The sequence below is a fragment of the Bufo bufo genome, chromosome 3 (assembly GCF_905171765.1).
Source record: "Bufo bufo chromosome 3, aBufBuf1.1, whole genome shotgun sequence".
NCBI classification, from domain to species: domain Eukaryota; kingdom Metazoa; phylum Chordata; class Amphibia; order Anura; family Bufonidae; genus Bufo; species Bufo bufo.
The window spans coordinates 116,345,310-116,364,614 of NC_053391.1; the positions used below are offsets into that span (position 1 = coordinate 116,345,310).

The 19,305-nt window shown below is 42.1% G+C and overlaps 1 protein-coding gene across 8 annotated transcripts in view; it reads right to left on the reverse strand.

Moving 5' to 3' along the window:
• The window catches only part of RAP1GAP2 (RAP1 GTPase activating protein 2), a 685,016-nt gene that overhangs the window by 82,147 nt on the left and 583,564 nt on the right, over positions 1-19,305 (reverse strand). For all 8 annotated transcript variants that reach the window (XM_040423489.1, XM_040423484.1, XM_040423485.1 and 5 more), the window contains 4 exons: positions 12,400-12,609; positions 3,394-3,497; positions 1,671-1,749; positions 619-672 (listed from right to left, as the gene is read on the reverse strand). In XM_040423489.1, the coding sequence (XP_040279423.1) occupies positions 619-672; positions 1,671-1,749; positions 3,394-3,497; positions 12,400-12,609 (447 nt within the window). The remainder of the gene's footprint in view (positions 1-618; positions 673-1,670; positions 1,750-3,393; positions 3,498-12,399; positions 12,610-19,305) is intronic.

A 19,305-nucleotide genomic window follows, 5' to 3' on the forward strand; every position in this document is an offset into this window, starting at 1 on the left:
ACACACTTCTAGGGCGCCACAACAGACAGACCATAGGTCAAACATCCATACCAACACCTGTCCGTGTCCTATATGACCATGTTATCTGGACAATGCTAGTAGATAAGTGTGTCCGCCATACACAGGATATCTAGCAGGACAAATGAGGGCAGTTTAGCACAATACACCAGGGGGTGCGCACTATTCCCTACCCTCGTTTTTATAATATTACACTATTGGGCAGATAGCCTTTTATGCCTTGTATACCAATAAAGTTTTTTAGGTTTTTTTTGTTCTTTGTAACGCTATCTACCTTAGAGTTAGTTTACTCTCCCTGATAAGTGTAAACACATCATTCCGAAGTTAACCATTTTCCAGACAGCCAACATAGACGAGTGTGGGCAGCTTTTCCTACAAACCCATGTATTTGAAATGGAAAAACTAACAAAGGCAAAAGGGCAGAAAGTTGCCCATTTGAAGATACCCTTTCAGTTGAATGGGTCACTGTTCAGTCCAGGTGCTTACCTTTCTAAACCTGGACAACACACAGATGGAAATATTGCTTGTGTGAAATTAGCCTTAGTGAACTGAGAATTTTAATGTCAATTTACCATTTAAAAAAGTAAATGTGCAACGTACCTTGGGGTAGAGAACAGGATTAAATTTGAGCCCAGTGGCGTCATCACATAAGGCCTGCCATAAGAGCAACAAGGGTTCACAATTAGAAAATGAGATGCAAAGAGATTAATTGAGCTTACTAACAAGCTTTTAAGGAAACGGAATGGTCTGACTAAACTCCAGTAAGTGTACATATATCCCACAGACATATCTGATGGAATATGACAAGTCCGCTAGTTAAAATTAGGATTCATCATCATGTGATTGTACAAAATGTAAAATGCAGATTGTGGACAGTTTTCTAGATTCAAATCTTCATGAAATGTGCAGTGCCTATTGTGGGGATTCACTCTGGTAGGCAGGTTAGCGGACGCAGTATAGACCAAGTTGTAAATCAATCTTCAGTGTTTATTCACACTCATAACATAACACAACAGTCCCTTTTCAGGCTTGGTGCTTGTTCACACACAGAAAAAATAAAATAACGTTCATCTGGTATCCTGGGTGACAGTTCACACCTGGCTGAATGCTCAGCCTCAGAAAGTCCACTTGCAGGCTTTAAGGTGGCCTGCTCGCCTGACACACGGTCTTCAGGCCTCAGCGCAAAGTTCTCCACAGCTCCACTGTCAGAGGGAGGTAATCCACACCACCTGACAGTCCTGGCTGTTTTTTATAAGCCTCCCAAGACTCGGCCTGGAACATGGGGAGTAGCCACCCACCCAGCACTTTGGCTCCTCCCAGTAAGAGCCGTCCTGGACCAGCTATAAAGCCATACTAAATAACAAAGTGTCAGTCAGCACTAGCTGCCGCTGACACCTGACAATATGGGCTCTTACTTCACCGAGGCCAGGAACCTCGGTGACACATACCTTCCGTCAACGACAGATCCTTGCGCCTTCCTACACCTTGTAACAACTTATCTTTTAATTAATTACATTTTAACAATGATTTATTCTCCTTTCATGTAGTATAAAGCTAAATTCAAGTCTGCTGGTATACTGCTACCAGAAAATAATGCATTGTGTGAGATCAGATGACAGTTACAAAGTTAAGGTGGGATCATTCAAGCTCACCTTTGCTATCTGGGGAACACTGGGAAGTTTGTTAAACCCAGCCAGTGGGATTCGTTCGTGTAGAGTTTTTGCTTTAGACCTATATAGAAGTCACATATATTATTTGAATACAACATACTTCAAATGCAGTAAAAATTACAACCTTTTAAAAAATGTACAAAAATGTAACAGCCTTTTTTATTTATTTTTATTTTATTTTTCACCAGAATCATACAAAATAAACCTATCTGCTGTGATGAAGGATCACGTCTTTAAAGGCTATGATAACCTTTGGGGACAACATTTTATGATTGCATTATATTATTTTTAAGTTAAAAAAAAATATTGAATTGGTCAATTTTCAAGTTTTTGTTCTATAGTAACGGTTCACATTTTAGTCCTTCTGCAAGCTATTTCAGTTTCAGACTGAACCCATCAGGTTGCTGCTCTGATGGCTATACTGAGTGTTTATGAGCTGTCGGGAGTTCAGAGATAAAGGCTATACATTAAGATTTCAGATTAGCAACTTCTCAGGTTCAGTGTGAAACTGAAAGCAAGATACTCTGCAGATAGACATAAACTTAACCCTGTAGAACAAAGACTGTTGAAAAATTTTAATGAAGACCAACTGAAAAATGATTTTACCCCCAAAATGAGTAAAACACAATCATACAAAAATTACCATGAAAGGTGTTCATAACTTTTAATGTAATTAAAATGTATGCATGTAATGGTACATTTTGAAGTACACGGGCATCCCACATAGGCTCTCCTTACTCTCCATCATGGTTGGATGGTTGGCTTGAAAGATGCACTCTAGCCTGAAGCTATCAGAGGAGCACATTAGTTTCTACTGCACTGACAACATACTGTAGCTGAATGTGCCTTGGTTACAACAACCAATTTAGTCACAAGGACCAATCAAAGACCTTGATGCTTTGAGTCTGTCCTTGCAGAAGAACCACAGCATTCTTGATGTTTGATGCAATTAAGGAATAAAACTTGTGATCCACAATTAATAGCAAAGAAATTTATAAAATAATCTCTTATGAGTTTAGCAAGTTTTAGAGTGATTGTATCAAGTGTTAAAGCTTTGGTCCATCCCAGACCTTGGTCACAAACATCACAGTCAGCTGCATCAGGTAGAGAGAGGATTGTAGGGTACAATGTCCAGACAACTAGTACTGGTGTAGTGTAGGTCATGCACTCAGCTGCCAGCGCTATATGCGCTATGCTAGATTTCTTAAGAGCATGACCTGCACTGAGCACCAGCCTACTGCTCTGGGAATTGTACCCCATGATCCTCTCCCTCTACCTATCATAATTGAGTGACATTTATGGCCAGTGCCTGGAATGGACCTCATAACAGTATATGATATTTTATGATTCCCTTGTAGGTCACAAATAACATTATTCACTAATTGAATCCAAAATCAAGAGTGCTATGGTTCTTCTATTTGCATATAGAGGGGCACCATTCCCTCCGCCGGGCACCTGTCCATCCAGCTTGCACAGAGTATAATCCTTCTTTGAACATTACAGGTACATAGGCACACACAGTAACCATGCTTTATTTTTTTGGTATATGTCTGCCATGCCCAGGATGGTTGAAGGTGCAAAACTGTAAGGGTCTACATGGGTCAAGCTAAGGTGTTGCCATGATTTTGCTAAAAACAAGGCATAAACAGTTTTTGACTGTAACATGTGAATAGAGCTATGTATACTCTAATGATATTTTACACACCTGAGTATAATTCTTAAATATTCTATGCTGTCGGCTTCTTCACATTTAATTGAAAGAATCAAGTTTCCAAGGCTGCTTCCAGTGCAATAAAAATTTAGATGGTCCTAATGTCAAAAAGACAAAAAGAAAGAAAATGATGATTGAGGAGCGGTTATCATCAACAAAGGATATTTTCCATTCCTGAATCAAATAAGAGGCATTTTTACTTTTGTATATGTTAAATCAAATTAATTTACAGTATATATACATGTACAGTGTATGTAAAAAAAATCCATGGATCTGCAGAAAAGACTAAACTGGGACCGTTGCATTCCTTATATGAAGATCTGACTAATTTTAATACAACTACATAACTGAATATCACAAATTCCCAAGAACATGTCCGGGAGATATAAAGGCCCATATGAATACACAAGAAATCCACAAAGCAAATGAAAAAGTTGCCTGAGGGTCAATTGGAACCAATAAAGTCGTTTGAAGGTGCAAGTCTTTTCCATCTCAAAATACAGTGAAATTACATCAAATCTTGAATAATAAGAAAAACCAATCAATAGTGTTCATCCATTTGTCATTTACAACAACTTGAACTTAGACCTTATTTTCTTCCAGAAATATAAGAAAAGGAAGGGTTATACAGTAGATAGCCTGTAGCTCACCACCATAAAGATTATAACAATTGGAATATATAAGGTTCCTTAAATTAACTTGAATATAGGCAACAAATGTATTGATTCTATTATGAATATACATATTTGCTTTTCAGGGTCAACACGTGAAGATGTGGATCCAGCATCTGATACTGTATAAAATCATGGCTTTATTTAGGTTCCCAAAAAATCCACATGGTCACAGGACAGCAGATGCTTGCACCTTTGCTATGACTAGAGAGCTGTATTAGCCTGAAACTCATAAGCATCTTGCCTGGGTTTATGTGGTAAATTTCGTTTAATTTTATATAGCACCCAATGCTGGATCCTTGTATTCCTTCTACAGTGTATGTGCCTCCCTACACTTTTGTGCATTGTCTTTGATGTCTGGGTGAGCTGGACACTTTGCTGCTCCTTACTGGGCTTATCGCATGATTAATGTAAAAAAATGAAAATCAAACATCATAGAATACTTGACAATCTCTTTCCAACACAGCTAGAATAAGCCCTGTACCTCAAATGGTTCAAGAGCTCTCCCCATTCATTGCTCTGCTATATTTATTTTAAGCTGGCAGCTCAGGGGTGTGTGTCCTTTTTTAGGGGCGTATCCTAACATTTTATTTACTGTAATTACAAAAGTATTCAGATCCAGGTCCTGGTTTGAAAAATGTTGAATATTTTTTTGTGGGACAACCTCTAATTTCCTTTCAGGCTCAAGTGAGCACAAGAAAAATGGTAGTGGTAACTATGCCCATGCTTAGCTGAGCTGTGATTTGGTCTTTTGTTTTTGACTGTATATCGTTGATATGGATTCTGGGATTGTCAATTATTTCCCCTGTGTGGTGAATGCCATACACACACAATTATATATACAGGGTGGGCCATTTATATGCATACAGCTTAATAAAATGGGAATGGTTGGTGATATTAACTTCCTGTTAGTGGCACATTAGTATATGTGAGGGGGGAAACTTTTCAAGATGGGTGGTGACCATGGCTGCCATTTTGAAGTTGGCCATTTTGAATCCAACTTTTGTTTTTTCAATAGGAATATGGTCATGTGACACACATGTGGTGTGCTTGGCATTAACGTAACTTTATTCTTTCATGAGTTATTTACAAGTTTCTCTTTGTTTACAGCCATTGACATGTCGACGAGGTTAACACGTGAGGAGTGGATAGAAATTGTGTTGATGTCTTGTGAACGCAGTAACCGGGTCATTGCAGCAGATTTCAATGCAAGACACCCTACGAGACCACCCATCTCCCATGCTACAGTTAGCAAACTGCTTGCTAAGTTTCGTGAAACTGGTTCAGTGTTGGATTTGCCAAAATGTGGACGCATGAAATCTGTCTCTAATGAAGAAACATCAGTGGCTGTCCTAGCTTCATTCAGCAAGAGCCCACAGCGTAGCACTCGCCGCATGTCACTGGAGAGTGGCATTAGTCGAACATCCCTTCGGCGGATATTAGCTACTCAGAAATGGCACCCTTACAAACTCCAGCTACTGCAGCATCTCAACAAGGATGACCCAGATCGGCGCACTGAATTTGCAGAATGGGCAAAACAAAAATTGGAACAGGACCCTCAGTTTACGCAGAAGATTTTGTTCAGTGATGAGGCAAACTTTTATGTGAATGGTGAAGTTAACAAACAAAACCACCACTATTGGTCTGACACTAACCCACATTGGATAGATCCCTCCAAGACTGTTGGAACAAAAAAAATGATGGTATGGTGTGGTATATGGGGTACAAAGATAGTGGGGCCATTCTTCATCAATGGAAACCTCAAGGCCACTGGATATGCAAAATTGCTACATGATGATGTGTTTCCCTTTTTATGCACTGAAGCTGGCACGTTCCCTGAGTTTTTCCAGCAAGATGGTGCACCACCACATTATGGGTGTCAGGTCCAAGCATTCATAGATAAACAGTTTCCTGGAAAGTGGATTGGTCATCGTGGGCCAGTTGAATGGCCCCCAAGGTCTCCCATCTGACCCCCTTAGACTTTTATCTTTGGGGTCATCTGAAGGCAATTGTCTATGCTGTGAAGATACGAGATGTGCAGCACCTGAAACTACGGATACTGGAAGCCTGTGCTAGCATTTCTCCTGCGGTGTTGCTATCAGTGTGTGAAGAGTGGAAGAAGAGGGTTGCATTGACAATCCAACACAATGGGCAGCACATTGAACATATTTTATAAGTGGTCAGAAACTTGTAAATAACTCATTAAAGAATACAGTTACGTTAAAACCAAGCACACCATTGTTTTTCTTGTGAAATTCCCAATAAGTTTGATGTGTCACATGACCCTCTTCCTATTGAAAAAACAAAAGTTGGATTCAAAATGGCCGACTTCAAAATGGCCGCCATGGTCACCACCCATCTTGAAAAGTTTCCCCCCTCACATATACTAATGTTCCACAAACAGGAAGTTAATATCACCAACCATTCCCATTTTATTAAGGTGTATCCATATAAATGGCCCACCCTGTATATTGGTTTGAAACCCTGACAAGCTGTTAAATGTCACCTGGACACCATTCTCCCTGATGAATCCTTGAGCACTAAAGGAGGGAACGCATAAACGAGGGTGTAATAGGTTCCAGTATAGGGTAACCCTTGTCCGGGTTACTGCTTATATGGGTGATTGTCATTATCATTGCACATATAATGAACAGTTTTCTGAATTTTCTTTTATGGCTGTTTCTCTAGCCATATTGGGGCTATTGTTTTCATGTATTTCAATTATATTTGTAGGGCACACATATTGGCATCCCATATACAATGGCATGCAAAAGTTAAAGATGACACACTCCCTTTGAATTTTAGCAAAAACTATTTGTATTTTTCATCTTTTATATTTTTAAAATAACAAAAAAGAAAAAGGACATGAAGAAAAATCTTGGGCATCCTGCATGGTTTGTACATAGTAGTCCTCCTTTTGGAAAGTATCACAGCTTTTGTAAACACTTTTTGTAGCCAGCCAAGAGTCTTTCAGTTCTTGTATGAGGGATTTTCATCCATTCTTCCTTGCAAAAGTCTTCCCGTTCTGTGAGATTCCTGGGCCATTTTGCATGCACTGCTCTTTTGAGGTCTATCCACAGATTTCCCGATGTTCAGTAGTGTTGATCACGAATATTCGAATTGCAAATTTTTATCGCGAATATTGGCACTTCGAGAATTCGCTAATATTTAGAATATAGTGATACATATTCGTAATTTTGAATATTCGAGATTTTTTTTAATCAGTACACATGATCCCTCCCTGCTTCTAGCTTGTGGGCCAATGAGAAGGCTGCAATATCTTTGACTTTAGGAGTAGTGTAGATTGTGAATTTTCGTAATGCGAATTTTCGCAATGAGAATTTTCGTAATGCGAATTTTCGTAATGAGAATCAATGAGATTGTGAAAACTCAGATCCGATTGTATATTCTAACCCCCCAGGCATTCCCATGGTGACGGGGACTCTTGTCGGGGAGGAGTATGCCAAAGTGGAACAACTGTACAGATTTTTTTTAAAAAGACGAATATTCAAAAAAACTAATATATTTGTTTTTTAGAATATTCGTAATATTCAAAAACAAGAATATATAGCAATATAGCGAATACTCTAAAAAAATCTAATATAGAGCAATTTAGCTAATATAGTGCTATCTTCTTTGTTTAATAGTTGTAATTTTTTTCTCATCTGAAGTTCAGATTGGAAAAAAATTACAACTATTAAAAAAAAAGATTATAGCACTATAATAGCTAAATTTCTCTATATTAGGTTTTTTTTTCCGAATATTCGCTATATTGCTATATATTCTTGTTTTTGAATATTACAAATATATTAGTTTTCTAGAATATTTGTCTTTTTTTTTTTAAATCTGTGCAGTTGTTCCACTTTGGCATACTCCTCCCCGACAAGCGTCCCCGTCACCATGGGAACGCCTGGGGGTTAGAATATACCATTGGATCTAAGTTTTCACGATCTCATTGATTTTTATTCTGAAAATTCGCATTATGAAAATTCTCATTATGAAAATTCGCAATCAATGCTACTCCTAACGAATATTTGAATTCGCAAATATTCGCAAAATATTGCAAATTCGAATATGACCCCTGACGCTCATCACTAATGTTCAGATCAGAGGACTGTGAGGGCCATGGTAAAACCTTCAGCTTGTGCGTTTTGAGGTAGTCTATTGTGGATTTTGAGGTGTGTTTACGAGCATTATCCATTTGTAGAGGCCATCCTCTTTTAACTTCAGCTTTTTTACAGTTGGTGTTATGTTTGCTTTCAGAATTTGCTAGAATTTCATTGAGTCCATTTTTCCGTGTACCTGTAAATTTGTTCCTCATGTCATTGGCTGCAACACAACCCCAAAGCGTGACTAATCCACCCCCATGCTTAATGGTTGGAGAGGTATTCTTTTCATAACATTCTGTACCCTTTTTGTCCAAATATACCTTTGCTCATTTTGGCCAAAGAGTTCTACTTTAACCTAATCGGTCCACAAGATTTGCCTCCAAAATGCATCAGGCTTGTTTAGATGTTGTTTTGCAAACTTCTGACTGAATTTTGGCGTGAGAACGCAAGAGGGGTTTTCTTCTGATGACTCTTCCATGAAGGCAATATTTGTGCAGGTGTCGCTGTAAAACAATGTACCACAACTTCAGAGTTTGCTAAATCTTCCTGAATGTCTTTTTCAGTCAAGTAGGGGTTCTGATTTGCCTTCCTAGCAATAGAACAAGCAGCTGTCTCTGAAAATATTCTTGGTCTTCTAGACCTACTCTTGATATCCACTGTTCCTCTTAACTGCCATTTCTTAATTACATTTCGAACTGAGGAAATGGCATCCTGAAAACGCTTTGCTATTTTCTTATAGCCTTCTCCTGCTTTATGGGCCTCAACCTATTATTGCTGTTTTTTGGGACAAGCTTAGAGGAGTCTGATTGTATATATAAAGCTTTGAAATTTGTATTACCTGGGCTTTCCTAGTGATGATTGTGAACAAGCCTTAACTCTAACAGGCTATTTTGGTGTGTTATCTGAGCACTCAAATCTCCTTGGGTTCCCATACTTTTGCAGGGTACTGATGTTTTTTCTCTCTAAACTTGTACAAAACCGAAGTAATACACTGATATTGCTTAAAATATTGAAAAGCCTGTTTCATCTTTTTGCATTTTGGAGACCATTTCATCTTCAACTTGCTTAGCTGTTTACAATAACAGTAATTTGGACCAGGGTGCCCAAACTTTTGCATGCCACTGTATGTGTTTTATAGCTATCAATAAAAGCTAAGTTTAAATGACTGTACAATTAGCAGAGTACTGTCTCTGTATGGAGACTTAGTGGCAATGCTCCATGGGTAAATAATATGCAGAGAGGAATCTCCCAGGGAAAGAAAATCATCTCTCTAGCACCACCTTGTGGAAGTGGCTCCCTATGAGTCAAAATCCAACTTTTTAATAATCCTTGGAACATGACAAAAATCCAAGCCAAATCTCGATCCACATACAGCTGTTCCGGGCTGCTTCTCCCTCATCAGTATGGTGTAGAATTCGGCATGGCTGAGTGAGATGCCTTGAATGCATGGGGGTGTTACTGGCTGTCCTTAAAGAGACCAGCTGTGTATGGAGACTTAGTGGCAATGCTTCATGGGAAAATAATATCCAAAGATTTATCTCCCTGACAAAGAGAGCAATCTCGCAAATATCACCTTTTTGAAGTGGTTCCCTATGACTAAAAGTCTGTATTTTAACAAGCCTATATTAAACCTAAGGTCTTTTTACACATTTCAGAATTTTTTTTGGAACAAACTAAACACTCAAGATCAGATCATCAGAGGAGATGACAGCAGCATTTACATACAGCAATCACCTCTGCAGTATGATGATGCCACAGCAATCACTTGTCCACCTAGAAAATAATTTTTTCTGGGCAGCAGATTACTATTTACACAGGAACAAGCTGCACAGAAACAGTGATTCTAGGTGCCAGCAGAAGGACAGGATCACCCGATAAATGAGTGATTGCTTGGTCATTGGGTGATCGAAGGCACCTTTTATACAGGCCAATTATGGGGAATGCGTTTTTCTACAGATGCTCATCCCCAATAATTGCCCTGATTCTAAGTTGGTGTAAAAGGACCTTAAGCCTACTATACTTTATTCCTGGCACTTACAACATCTTATCTTCTGTTGGTTAAATGTTTGTCCTTTAGCTATGGAGGAAGAAGAGATGGTCAGACATGTTAGTGGGCTAGAGTAATATCTGTGCAGTTGCTTGTAATCATCACATACATCATGTGTTGGATATTGTACCGGTTCCAGTACTAAACCTCTCCATATCAGTCATTAGTGCACACGTAGGGATAGGGAAGTGAGAGACAACAAATCCCCTTAATGATTGAGAAGAGTAATAAATAGCACTTCTGATAATTACACGTCCTTCTAATACATCAGATCATTTTAATTATAAAAGGTGACTGACTATTTGACTACAGAGTAAAATGTCCCCCAGGAAGGAGGGAATATGGAACTACAATTTATTTTGTACAGTATATAAAATTCTAAGTCCACTCAAAGTAAAACCACAGAAGGATAATGATCAGGTCACTAAATTTTGTAGGAATGAGATAAAAGGGCCTAATTTTTTATGTATAGTATTTTGCAATGGTATAAAGGCCAATTGGGTCGATTTACTGTACTATTGAAAAAGCAGGGCCATGGCTTGGTGGAAAGGGGCAGTTGCGTCACTGGAAAGGACATGGCCTAAATGTAACATTGTGTGCCAAAAAGTGCCAAAAATTTGCCAAATTGTTTTAGGTAAACTAAGTCAACAAACAGGTGATGTAAAGTTAGCCTGGGTAGTGTAAAGCTGTGGCAGATTTACCATCCAGCTTTAGCCGCTGTAATAAATCTGGTGCAGTGTAAGATTGACTGTCTAAGTTTACACTTCTCCTACATTTAGACAGTATTAGTAAATTTGCCCCAATGTATTGTTATTGCAGTATATTTGGCAGACACTGGCAGATACAACTGGTGGCAGGGGTGGCGCAAGCTCTCTTATTGTTAGGCTCGCCTTACACATCCCACAACAGTGCTCCAAACACAATTATCTCGGCAAGATCATTCTAATGTGTATGACATCCCCGACGGCAGCTGTTGGTCGAAAAATAGATTGTCTATTTGGACTTTAGGATGTCAGATCTCTTGTCCCCACTAGAGTAATATTTCTGGTTATTACTGGCATCTGGTTATTACTGGTATATTCCCATCTCTATATTAAAATAGAACATGCAGATTCAGCTGAGCAAAGCATGCATGTTTACGGTAGAGCTGCGAGAGAATGCCGGCCAAATGAGTGTTTGGCCAACACGCATCTCATGTCTAAGAAAACGAATGTGTGCTGCCAGCTATATCACAGCTCCGTGCCTCACTACTTTTTAAATGAGTATTCCCATCTCAGACATGCATATCTGGAGCAATGCACACCATTATTTTAACTATGTGATTTCATAAAAATGCTGCACTCTAGTGTATTTTTGACCAAGAGGGTTTATTGGCAGGCAAAACACCAGATCCAGATTTGGCTGAAGGTCTATGGGAAATATGAAATGCAGGACACACAATGCCCCCCAATGTATGAGAAGGTAGACCAGAATTTCAGCTAAATGAGAAACAGCAGGGGACACTGCTGTAATGATGTAATGAACATGAAAACCTCACAATATTTTTACTGTATGTAATACTTCATTTGAAATGTCTTATTTTGTTGCATGGTAATACATTTTGTAGGATAACTATAAAGAAATCCAGCAACTGAAGACTCATGAATGGATATCTCTCAGTAACCCCTATCTTTCACTCCCTGTCTGCACAGAGATAGGCAGAATCATCACTGTAGGTCTGACCGTCTGGGCTATATAATACAGGCTATAAACCCATACAAAATATGCCATCTTATGTGTTAATGAGGTTTTCATGGCTCCTGATATTGATGACCTATCTTAAACATAGGTAATTAATATGTGATCAGACAACCCACAATCCCACTGTGAATGGAGAGGGAACAACAGCTCCATTTGAAGTATGGTGGTCATGCCAGGTTACTGCAGCTACCCACCACGGTAACTACACATTGAAAAGAAGCTGTGCTTCCTGTTCCATTCAAAGTGCCGATCCCAGCGACAGAAGCTGCAGTGAACAGCTTATTGGCAAGGGCTGCGGGTTGTTGGCCCTCCACTGATGGGATATTAATGACCTATCCTGAGGATAGGTCATCAATATTGAAAGCCTGGAAAACCTTTTCAAGTTACTTAACATTACAGATAGGAAGAAAGAATTGGAAAAAAAAACACAAACCTTCCCCAAGAAGTGTTTTCTGTATGCCCGAGCTGAGCCTTTATACTCTAATTTATATCCATATGTGCTGGGGCTCATGGGTTCTTCTTCTTCATCACATATACTACTGTCTGAAGATGTTGGAGTGCTTATATTTTCTGGATCTTCTATCCAATATCCCCCAAACTGAGGCAGAATGATGAGTGGGTAAGTGGCGTCCTTCTCCAGGATCTACAATATGAAAGAGCAAACAGGTAAAACTTACATGTTCTATTCCAGAAAAGTCTACTAACCGAACATAGTCAAGGCAAATTGTGTGTGCATTAAGATGGATCGGTGAATCAGCATCATTAATAGCTATGGACAGCTTAGACGTTGAGAAAATGATTCTTAAAAAACGTAGAAGCAAAATAGTAAATAATATTTATTGAAAACTATTTAGAAAGTTAATTAATTTGCATTTAGGAAACAAATGAGCTATAAAAAAAATTACTGCAAAGGGTCCACAGCCTCTAAACCAATGGCTTTTTGGATCTAGTACTGAAGATCTCCAAAAAGGACAAGATTAGAGATGAGTAAATTTCTCAAAAATTCGATTCGGCTGGTTCGCCAAATTTTTCAAAAAAATTTGGTTCGATCCGAATTTATATGCGGCAAATCACGTTAAAAAACGGCTATTTCCTGGCTGCAGAGAGCCTTTATAGTGATGTAGAACACTGTGCCTTGCAGTAACACGCATAGGAAGTCTGCTGTAGTAGTGAAACAATACTGTGAGTCAGTATAACATGCAGATGACAGGCGTCACTCTTAGAATCACTGCACACTTCACTTATTATTGTATTATATATATTATACATGGCCAAAATTGACCAAATAACTTACAGGTCAATGTTAGCGTCAGGAAGAAGCGCACTCCTTTTACACCATTGGCAGCTGATTTCACATAGATGTCTACAGAACCTGTATCTATTAAATGCTTATACAAGTAGAGCCCCCCGACAGAGTGGAGAGGGTGTCAGCAGTAAGTTGTGTTGACTTCACTGATTAATTTGCCCTTCCTCTGATCCGTCAGAACAATAACCCCCAAAAAACAGAACCTGTCTGTTGAGCATCCGCCTTCACTCGGTCAGCATTTGGTCAGTAATCCATCAGTATTGCTAAAGCCCAAAAAAACAGGAGTGGTCCAAAACAGAGATATTTGCATGTCTTCTGTGTTTTGTACCCACTCCTGCTTTTGGCTACCAAATCATAAGCCAATTCTGATGCAAAATAGGGACCATGTCATGCAGACCTTACAGCTGTTACATAGACAGGATCCGTTGTGTGTCTCATTTTTTCTTCCTTCTGACAGATCCAGGGAAGGGTCAAATAAAGGATGATGTCAGCCAGGCCGAAAGGCAAAGTAGTGGCCCAGTCATGAAGTGGGAAGGGTGGGAACAGCATGAGAAGTCCACAGAGTGGCCCTATGACATAGTGGTGAGGTGGAAGCAGCATGAGGAAACCACAGAATGGCCCAATGACAGAGTCTGGGGTGGCAGCAGCATCAGGAGGAGGCCACAGAGTGGCACATTGACAGTGTGGAGGTGGCAGCAGCATCAGGATGCCACAGAGTGGCACAATCACAGAGTGTGGAGGTGGTGGCAGCAGCAGCATCAGGAGGAGGCCACAGGGTGGCACAATGTCAGTGTGGAGGTGGCAGCAGCATCAGGAGGCTACAGAGTGACACAATGACAGTGTGTGGAGGACGCAGCAGCATGAGGAGACCACAGAGTGGCAAGGTGACATAATGTGGAGGTGGCAGCAGCATGAGGAGACCACAGAGTTGCAAGGTGACATAGTGTGGAGGTGGCAGCAGCATCAGGAGACCACAGAGTGACCCGGTAACAAAGTGGGGAGGTGGGTGGCAATACCAGTACCAGCTAAAGATGGTGGGTGAAAGAAGGAGCACTTGGCATCAGATGTGTGGCATCAGGCGGGTGGCAGCATCAGAATAATAACTGAGGCAGGTAGCCAGAGGAAACCAGTCTCTTTTGTCAAAGTGTTGGTGTGGCATGGATGATCTAGTGTGATACATCAGGCATTGGTGGGTGGAAATCTTGGCTGATCCACACCTGATTCATCTTGACAAAGGTCAGTCTCTCCACATTTTGGGCGGACAGGTGAGTTCTTCTTGCGGTAACTATGGCCTCCGCCGCACTAAACACCTGCTCTGATGCCACACTACTGGCCAGACAGGACAGCTTTTCCAGGGCAAACTCTGTCAGTTGTGGCCACAAATCCAGTTTGGTTGCCCAGTAGTCCAGCGGATCTTCAATGTGGGGTGGCAGGGTGCTGTACAAGTATGCCACAACCTGCTGATTCAGGTCCTGCTCCAGGTTTAGCTGCTGCTGCTGCTGCTGGTAAGTAGTTTCTTCACTAGGTGGTGAAGAAAGCTGCTCATCAGCAGACTCAAGACTCAAGTTGCTGCTGATAAAGCTGGAACTGCTCCTACCCCTCCACCCTTCCACAGCAGCCATAGCAGAGGAACGTGAGCGCAGAGGGCCCCTCCGGTCAGACCTGTGAGAGGATGGACGATGGTGCAGATAGGCATCGGCCAACTGACTACATAGGATGTCTCTGTAGTAGTTCAGTTTGTCCTCCCTCTCAGCGGACAATTCGGCAGTTACTACACAAGCAAGTGAGACTCGGAGGGACTCCCTGCCTCCATCTCCACTGCATACTGCCACGGTGTGTCTGGGTCCTCGGCCTCGTCTTCCTCATCGCCCTGTAGCTCCTCTGGCTGCTTCTGCTCCTCCTCTCCTGTTACCTGTGTAGAAAAAACACCCATTTCGCTACACATTGCTTGTGCTCCAATATCCTCCTCCTCCTCCAGTTCAGCCCCCACAGGGCTCATGTGGCCGTAATATCTAGGCGCCACGTCTCCAGTCCCCTGACCAGCCAAATTTACCAGCATCTGTTCCAGGACATGAAGCAGTGGAATGACATTGTTCATCCCGTAGTCCTGGCGACCTCCTCAAAGGGCCTGAGCAAATGGCAGGTGTCACGCATGAGCTGCCACTGGCTGACATCGAAGTTACACAGGGGTGTACTCCTGTCTGCTTGGATAATCAAGAAATAGTTTATGGCCTTTCTCTGTTCGTATAGTTGGTCCAACATATGGAGGGTGGAATTTCGACTGGTGGAAACGTCGCATATCAGCCTATGTTGGGGGATGCCGTTGTTCTGCTGCAGCTCATGGAGGGTGTGCTTTGCGGTGTACAAGCGGCTGAAGTGCATGGAAAGTTTCCTGGCCATTTTTAGGATGTCTTGCAGATAGGTGGAAGACTTCAGGAATCGCTTGACAACCAGATTGAACACGTGTGCCATCCAGGGTGCATGGCTCAGCCCTCCTTGACGCAGCACCAACACCATGTTCTTCCCATTGTCGGTCACCATGGTTCCGATTTTCAGTTGTCGCTGAGAAAGCCAGGATTCGATTTCTTGATGAAGGACACGGAGCAGTTCCTCCCCTGTGTGACTTAGGCAAACAAGGTGCAGAACAGCGTGACACCGCCGTGCCCTGCACATGTGTTATGCTGGAGGGGCACTGTGAATTTTCCCTGCAGTGGAGGCTGAGGACATGGTGGAGGATGAGGAGGCAGAGGCAGACATTGTCGCCTGACCAACAGCGTGAGAACGTGGAGGCAGAAGCGGCGTCACCTGGCCAAGTTGCTGGTGTGGCTGTGCAGGAACTACATTCACCCAGTGGGCCATAAAGGACATGTATTCTTCCTGACCGTAGTTACAGCTCCACATGTCGGCGCTGCCGTGCACTTAAGCAGACACCGACAGGCTCAAGGACTGGCCCACCTTCTGTTCTACATACGTGTGCAGGGCTGGTACTGCCTTTTTGGCAAAGAAAAGACGGCTTGGGACTTTCCACCTCGGCTTGGCACAAGCCATCAGTTCTCTGAAAGGTGCAGAGTCCACCACTTGGAAGGGGAGGAACTGCAGCACCAGCAACTTGGCCAAGAGCACATTCAGCTTCTGTGCCATTGGATGAGTGCACAAATACTGTTGTCTCTTGGCAATCGCTTTGGTGATCGATTGCTGACGGAATGACTGACGAGGAGTAGGAGGAGGAGCGGGAGCATCAGGACCAGCAGATGATTGGAAGGACAGACAGTTCCCTTCGGCTGAGGTGGTGGAGCCTTGACTGCCTGAAATCGGGTCGTGGCCATTGGCTGATGCAGCGGTTTCTGCGGCAGGCTGGACCACCACATTGGAGCCATGGTTCTCCCAGGCAATTATGGTTAATATGCATATGTCGACGCAGGGCCGTGGTGCCAACATTGGCACTATAGCCACGCTTCACCTTCTGTCCACAGATTCTACAAATGGCCATGTTCACCTCCTCCGGCGGCTAAACAAAAAACTGCCACACTGCTGAGTAGGAGATTTCCTCCCCAACACTCCGCACTAACTGACTGCTACCGCTGATTCTTCCATGAACCCCTGCACCACTACTTTCCGGGCAGGTAGGCGTCTGTGAAGCGGGTGGTCTACCCCGGGCTTGTTTGGCTCCCGACCTCCCACTGCTGCCACCCTACTGACTCCCGGCCACACTAGCGACTTGCTGGCTCCGCCGCTGCCTCACGGGCAAGCTGACACCCTCTTCTCCCTATAATGATGAAGCCCCTAATTCACCGAGCTCCCAAGTGTGATCAGCTACATCATCATCATCGAGTACTGTCTGCACATCACTGATGTCCTCCTCAACCGTCTCTGGGTCAGGAGCCTGACTGCTCGCAACACCAGCTCCTACTCCACTCTCCTCATCACTACTTGTCCACCTATCGGAGGAAGCGGCGGATGTCTCCTCCACATCTTGGCTGACCAGTAGCTGCTGACTGTCCTCTAGTAGCTCATCCTTGCTGTATAGTGGAGCTGAGCCCACAGCAATAATACTTTTCTGGCTGAGGGAACAGAAATGGATAGAGGCAGATTGAGGACAGGTTAGGGCACAGGGCCTGCTCCCGGATCATGCCAACTAAGGGTTGTGACTGACGAACCCACTGACTATTGGCTGGGGGTGTCTGATGTCACTTGGGATGAAGTGGATGACCAAGTCAACCATTCAAGAACCGCTGGGTTGCTGGTCAAGACACGACCGCTAGATGACATCGGGAGCTCAGGCCTTACTCTGCTGCAACCTGTGCCTGCGCCAGAAACATTTAGGACTCTGCCACTCCCCTGTGCAGGGCCTGGCACTTCTTTGTCTTACATACTGTTAGATCAAATAAATAAAAAGGAAATTAAAACACCCTAAAAAGGTCAGTAATTTTCTCACTTCACCACACAATGGCTAATAAGTCCTTTTTTTCCCATTAATACACGCCAAAAAGGGCTTTAGAACATATAACTGCACCGCTGAACGGCAAATAGGCCCTTATTTTTTCTACTTATACATGCCACAAAAGGCTTTAGAACATATAACTGCACCATTGAACGGCAAATATATTTTTTTGCCTCTAATACACACCAAAAAGGGCTTTTCAACATATAACTGCACCGCTGAACAGAAAATAATATATATTTTTTGGCCACTAATAAATGCCAAAAAGGGCTTTAGAACATATAATTGGACCGCTGATCGGCAAATATATATTTTTTTGCCACTAATACACGCCAAAAAGGGCAGTAATTTTCTCACTTCACCACACAACGGCAAATACTTTCTTTGTGCCAATAATACACGCCAAAAAGGGCTTTAGAACATATAACTGCACTGCTGATTGGCAAATAGGCCCTTACTTTTTTCCACTTATATACTCCACAAAAGGCTTTAGAACATATAAATGCACCGCTAAAGGCAAATAATATAATTTTTTTTGCCACTAATACACACCAAAAAGGGCTTTAGAACATATAACTGCACCGCTGAACGGCAAATAATACATATTTTTTTTCCACTAATAGATGCCAAAAGGGGCTTTAGAACATACACTCACCTAAAGAATTATTAGGAACACCATACTAATACGGTGTTGGATCCCCTTTTGCCTTCAAAACGGCCTTAATTCTACGTGGCATTGATTTAACAAGGTGCTGATAGCATTCTTTAGAAATGTTGGCCCATATTGATAGGATAGCATCTTGCAGTTGATGGAGATTTAAGGGATGCACATCCAGGGCACGAAGCTCCCATTCTACCACATCCCAAAGATGCTCTATTAGGTTGAGATCTGGTGACTGTGGGGGCCATTTTAGTACAGTGAACTCATTGTCATGTTCAAGAAACCAATTTGAAATGATTCGAGCTTTGTGACATGGTGCATTATCCTGCTGGAAGTAGCCATCAGAGGATGGATACATGTTCTCATTCTGTTTACGCCAAATTCGGACTCTACCATTTGAATGTCTCAACAGAAATCGAGACTCATCAGACCAGGCAACATTTTTCCAGTCTTCAACAGTCCAATTTTGGTGAGCTCGTGCAAATTGTAGCCTCTTTTTCCTATTTGTAGTGGAGATGAGTGGTGCCCGGTGGGGTCTTCTGCTGTTGTAGCCCATCCGCCTCAAGGTTGTGCGTGTTGTGGCTTCGCAAATGCTTTGCTGCATACCTCGTTGTAACGAGTGGTTATTTCAGTCAACGTTGCTCTTCTATCAGCTTGAATCAGTTGGCCCATTCTCCTCTGACCTCTAGCATCCACAAGGTATTTTTGCCCACAGGACTGCCGCATACTGGATGTTTTTCCCTTTTCACACCATTCTTTGTAAACCCTAGAAATGGTTGTGCGTGAAAATCCCAGTAACTGAGCAGATTGAGAAATACTCAGACCGGCCCGTCTGGCACCAACAACCATGCCACGCTCAAAATTGCTTAAATCACCTTTCTTTTTCATTCTGACATTCAGTTTGGAGTTCCGGAGATTGTCTTGACCAGGA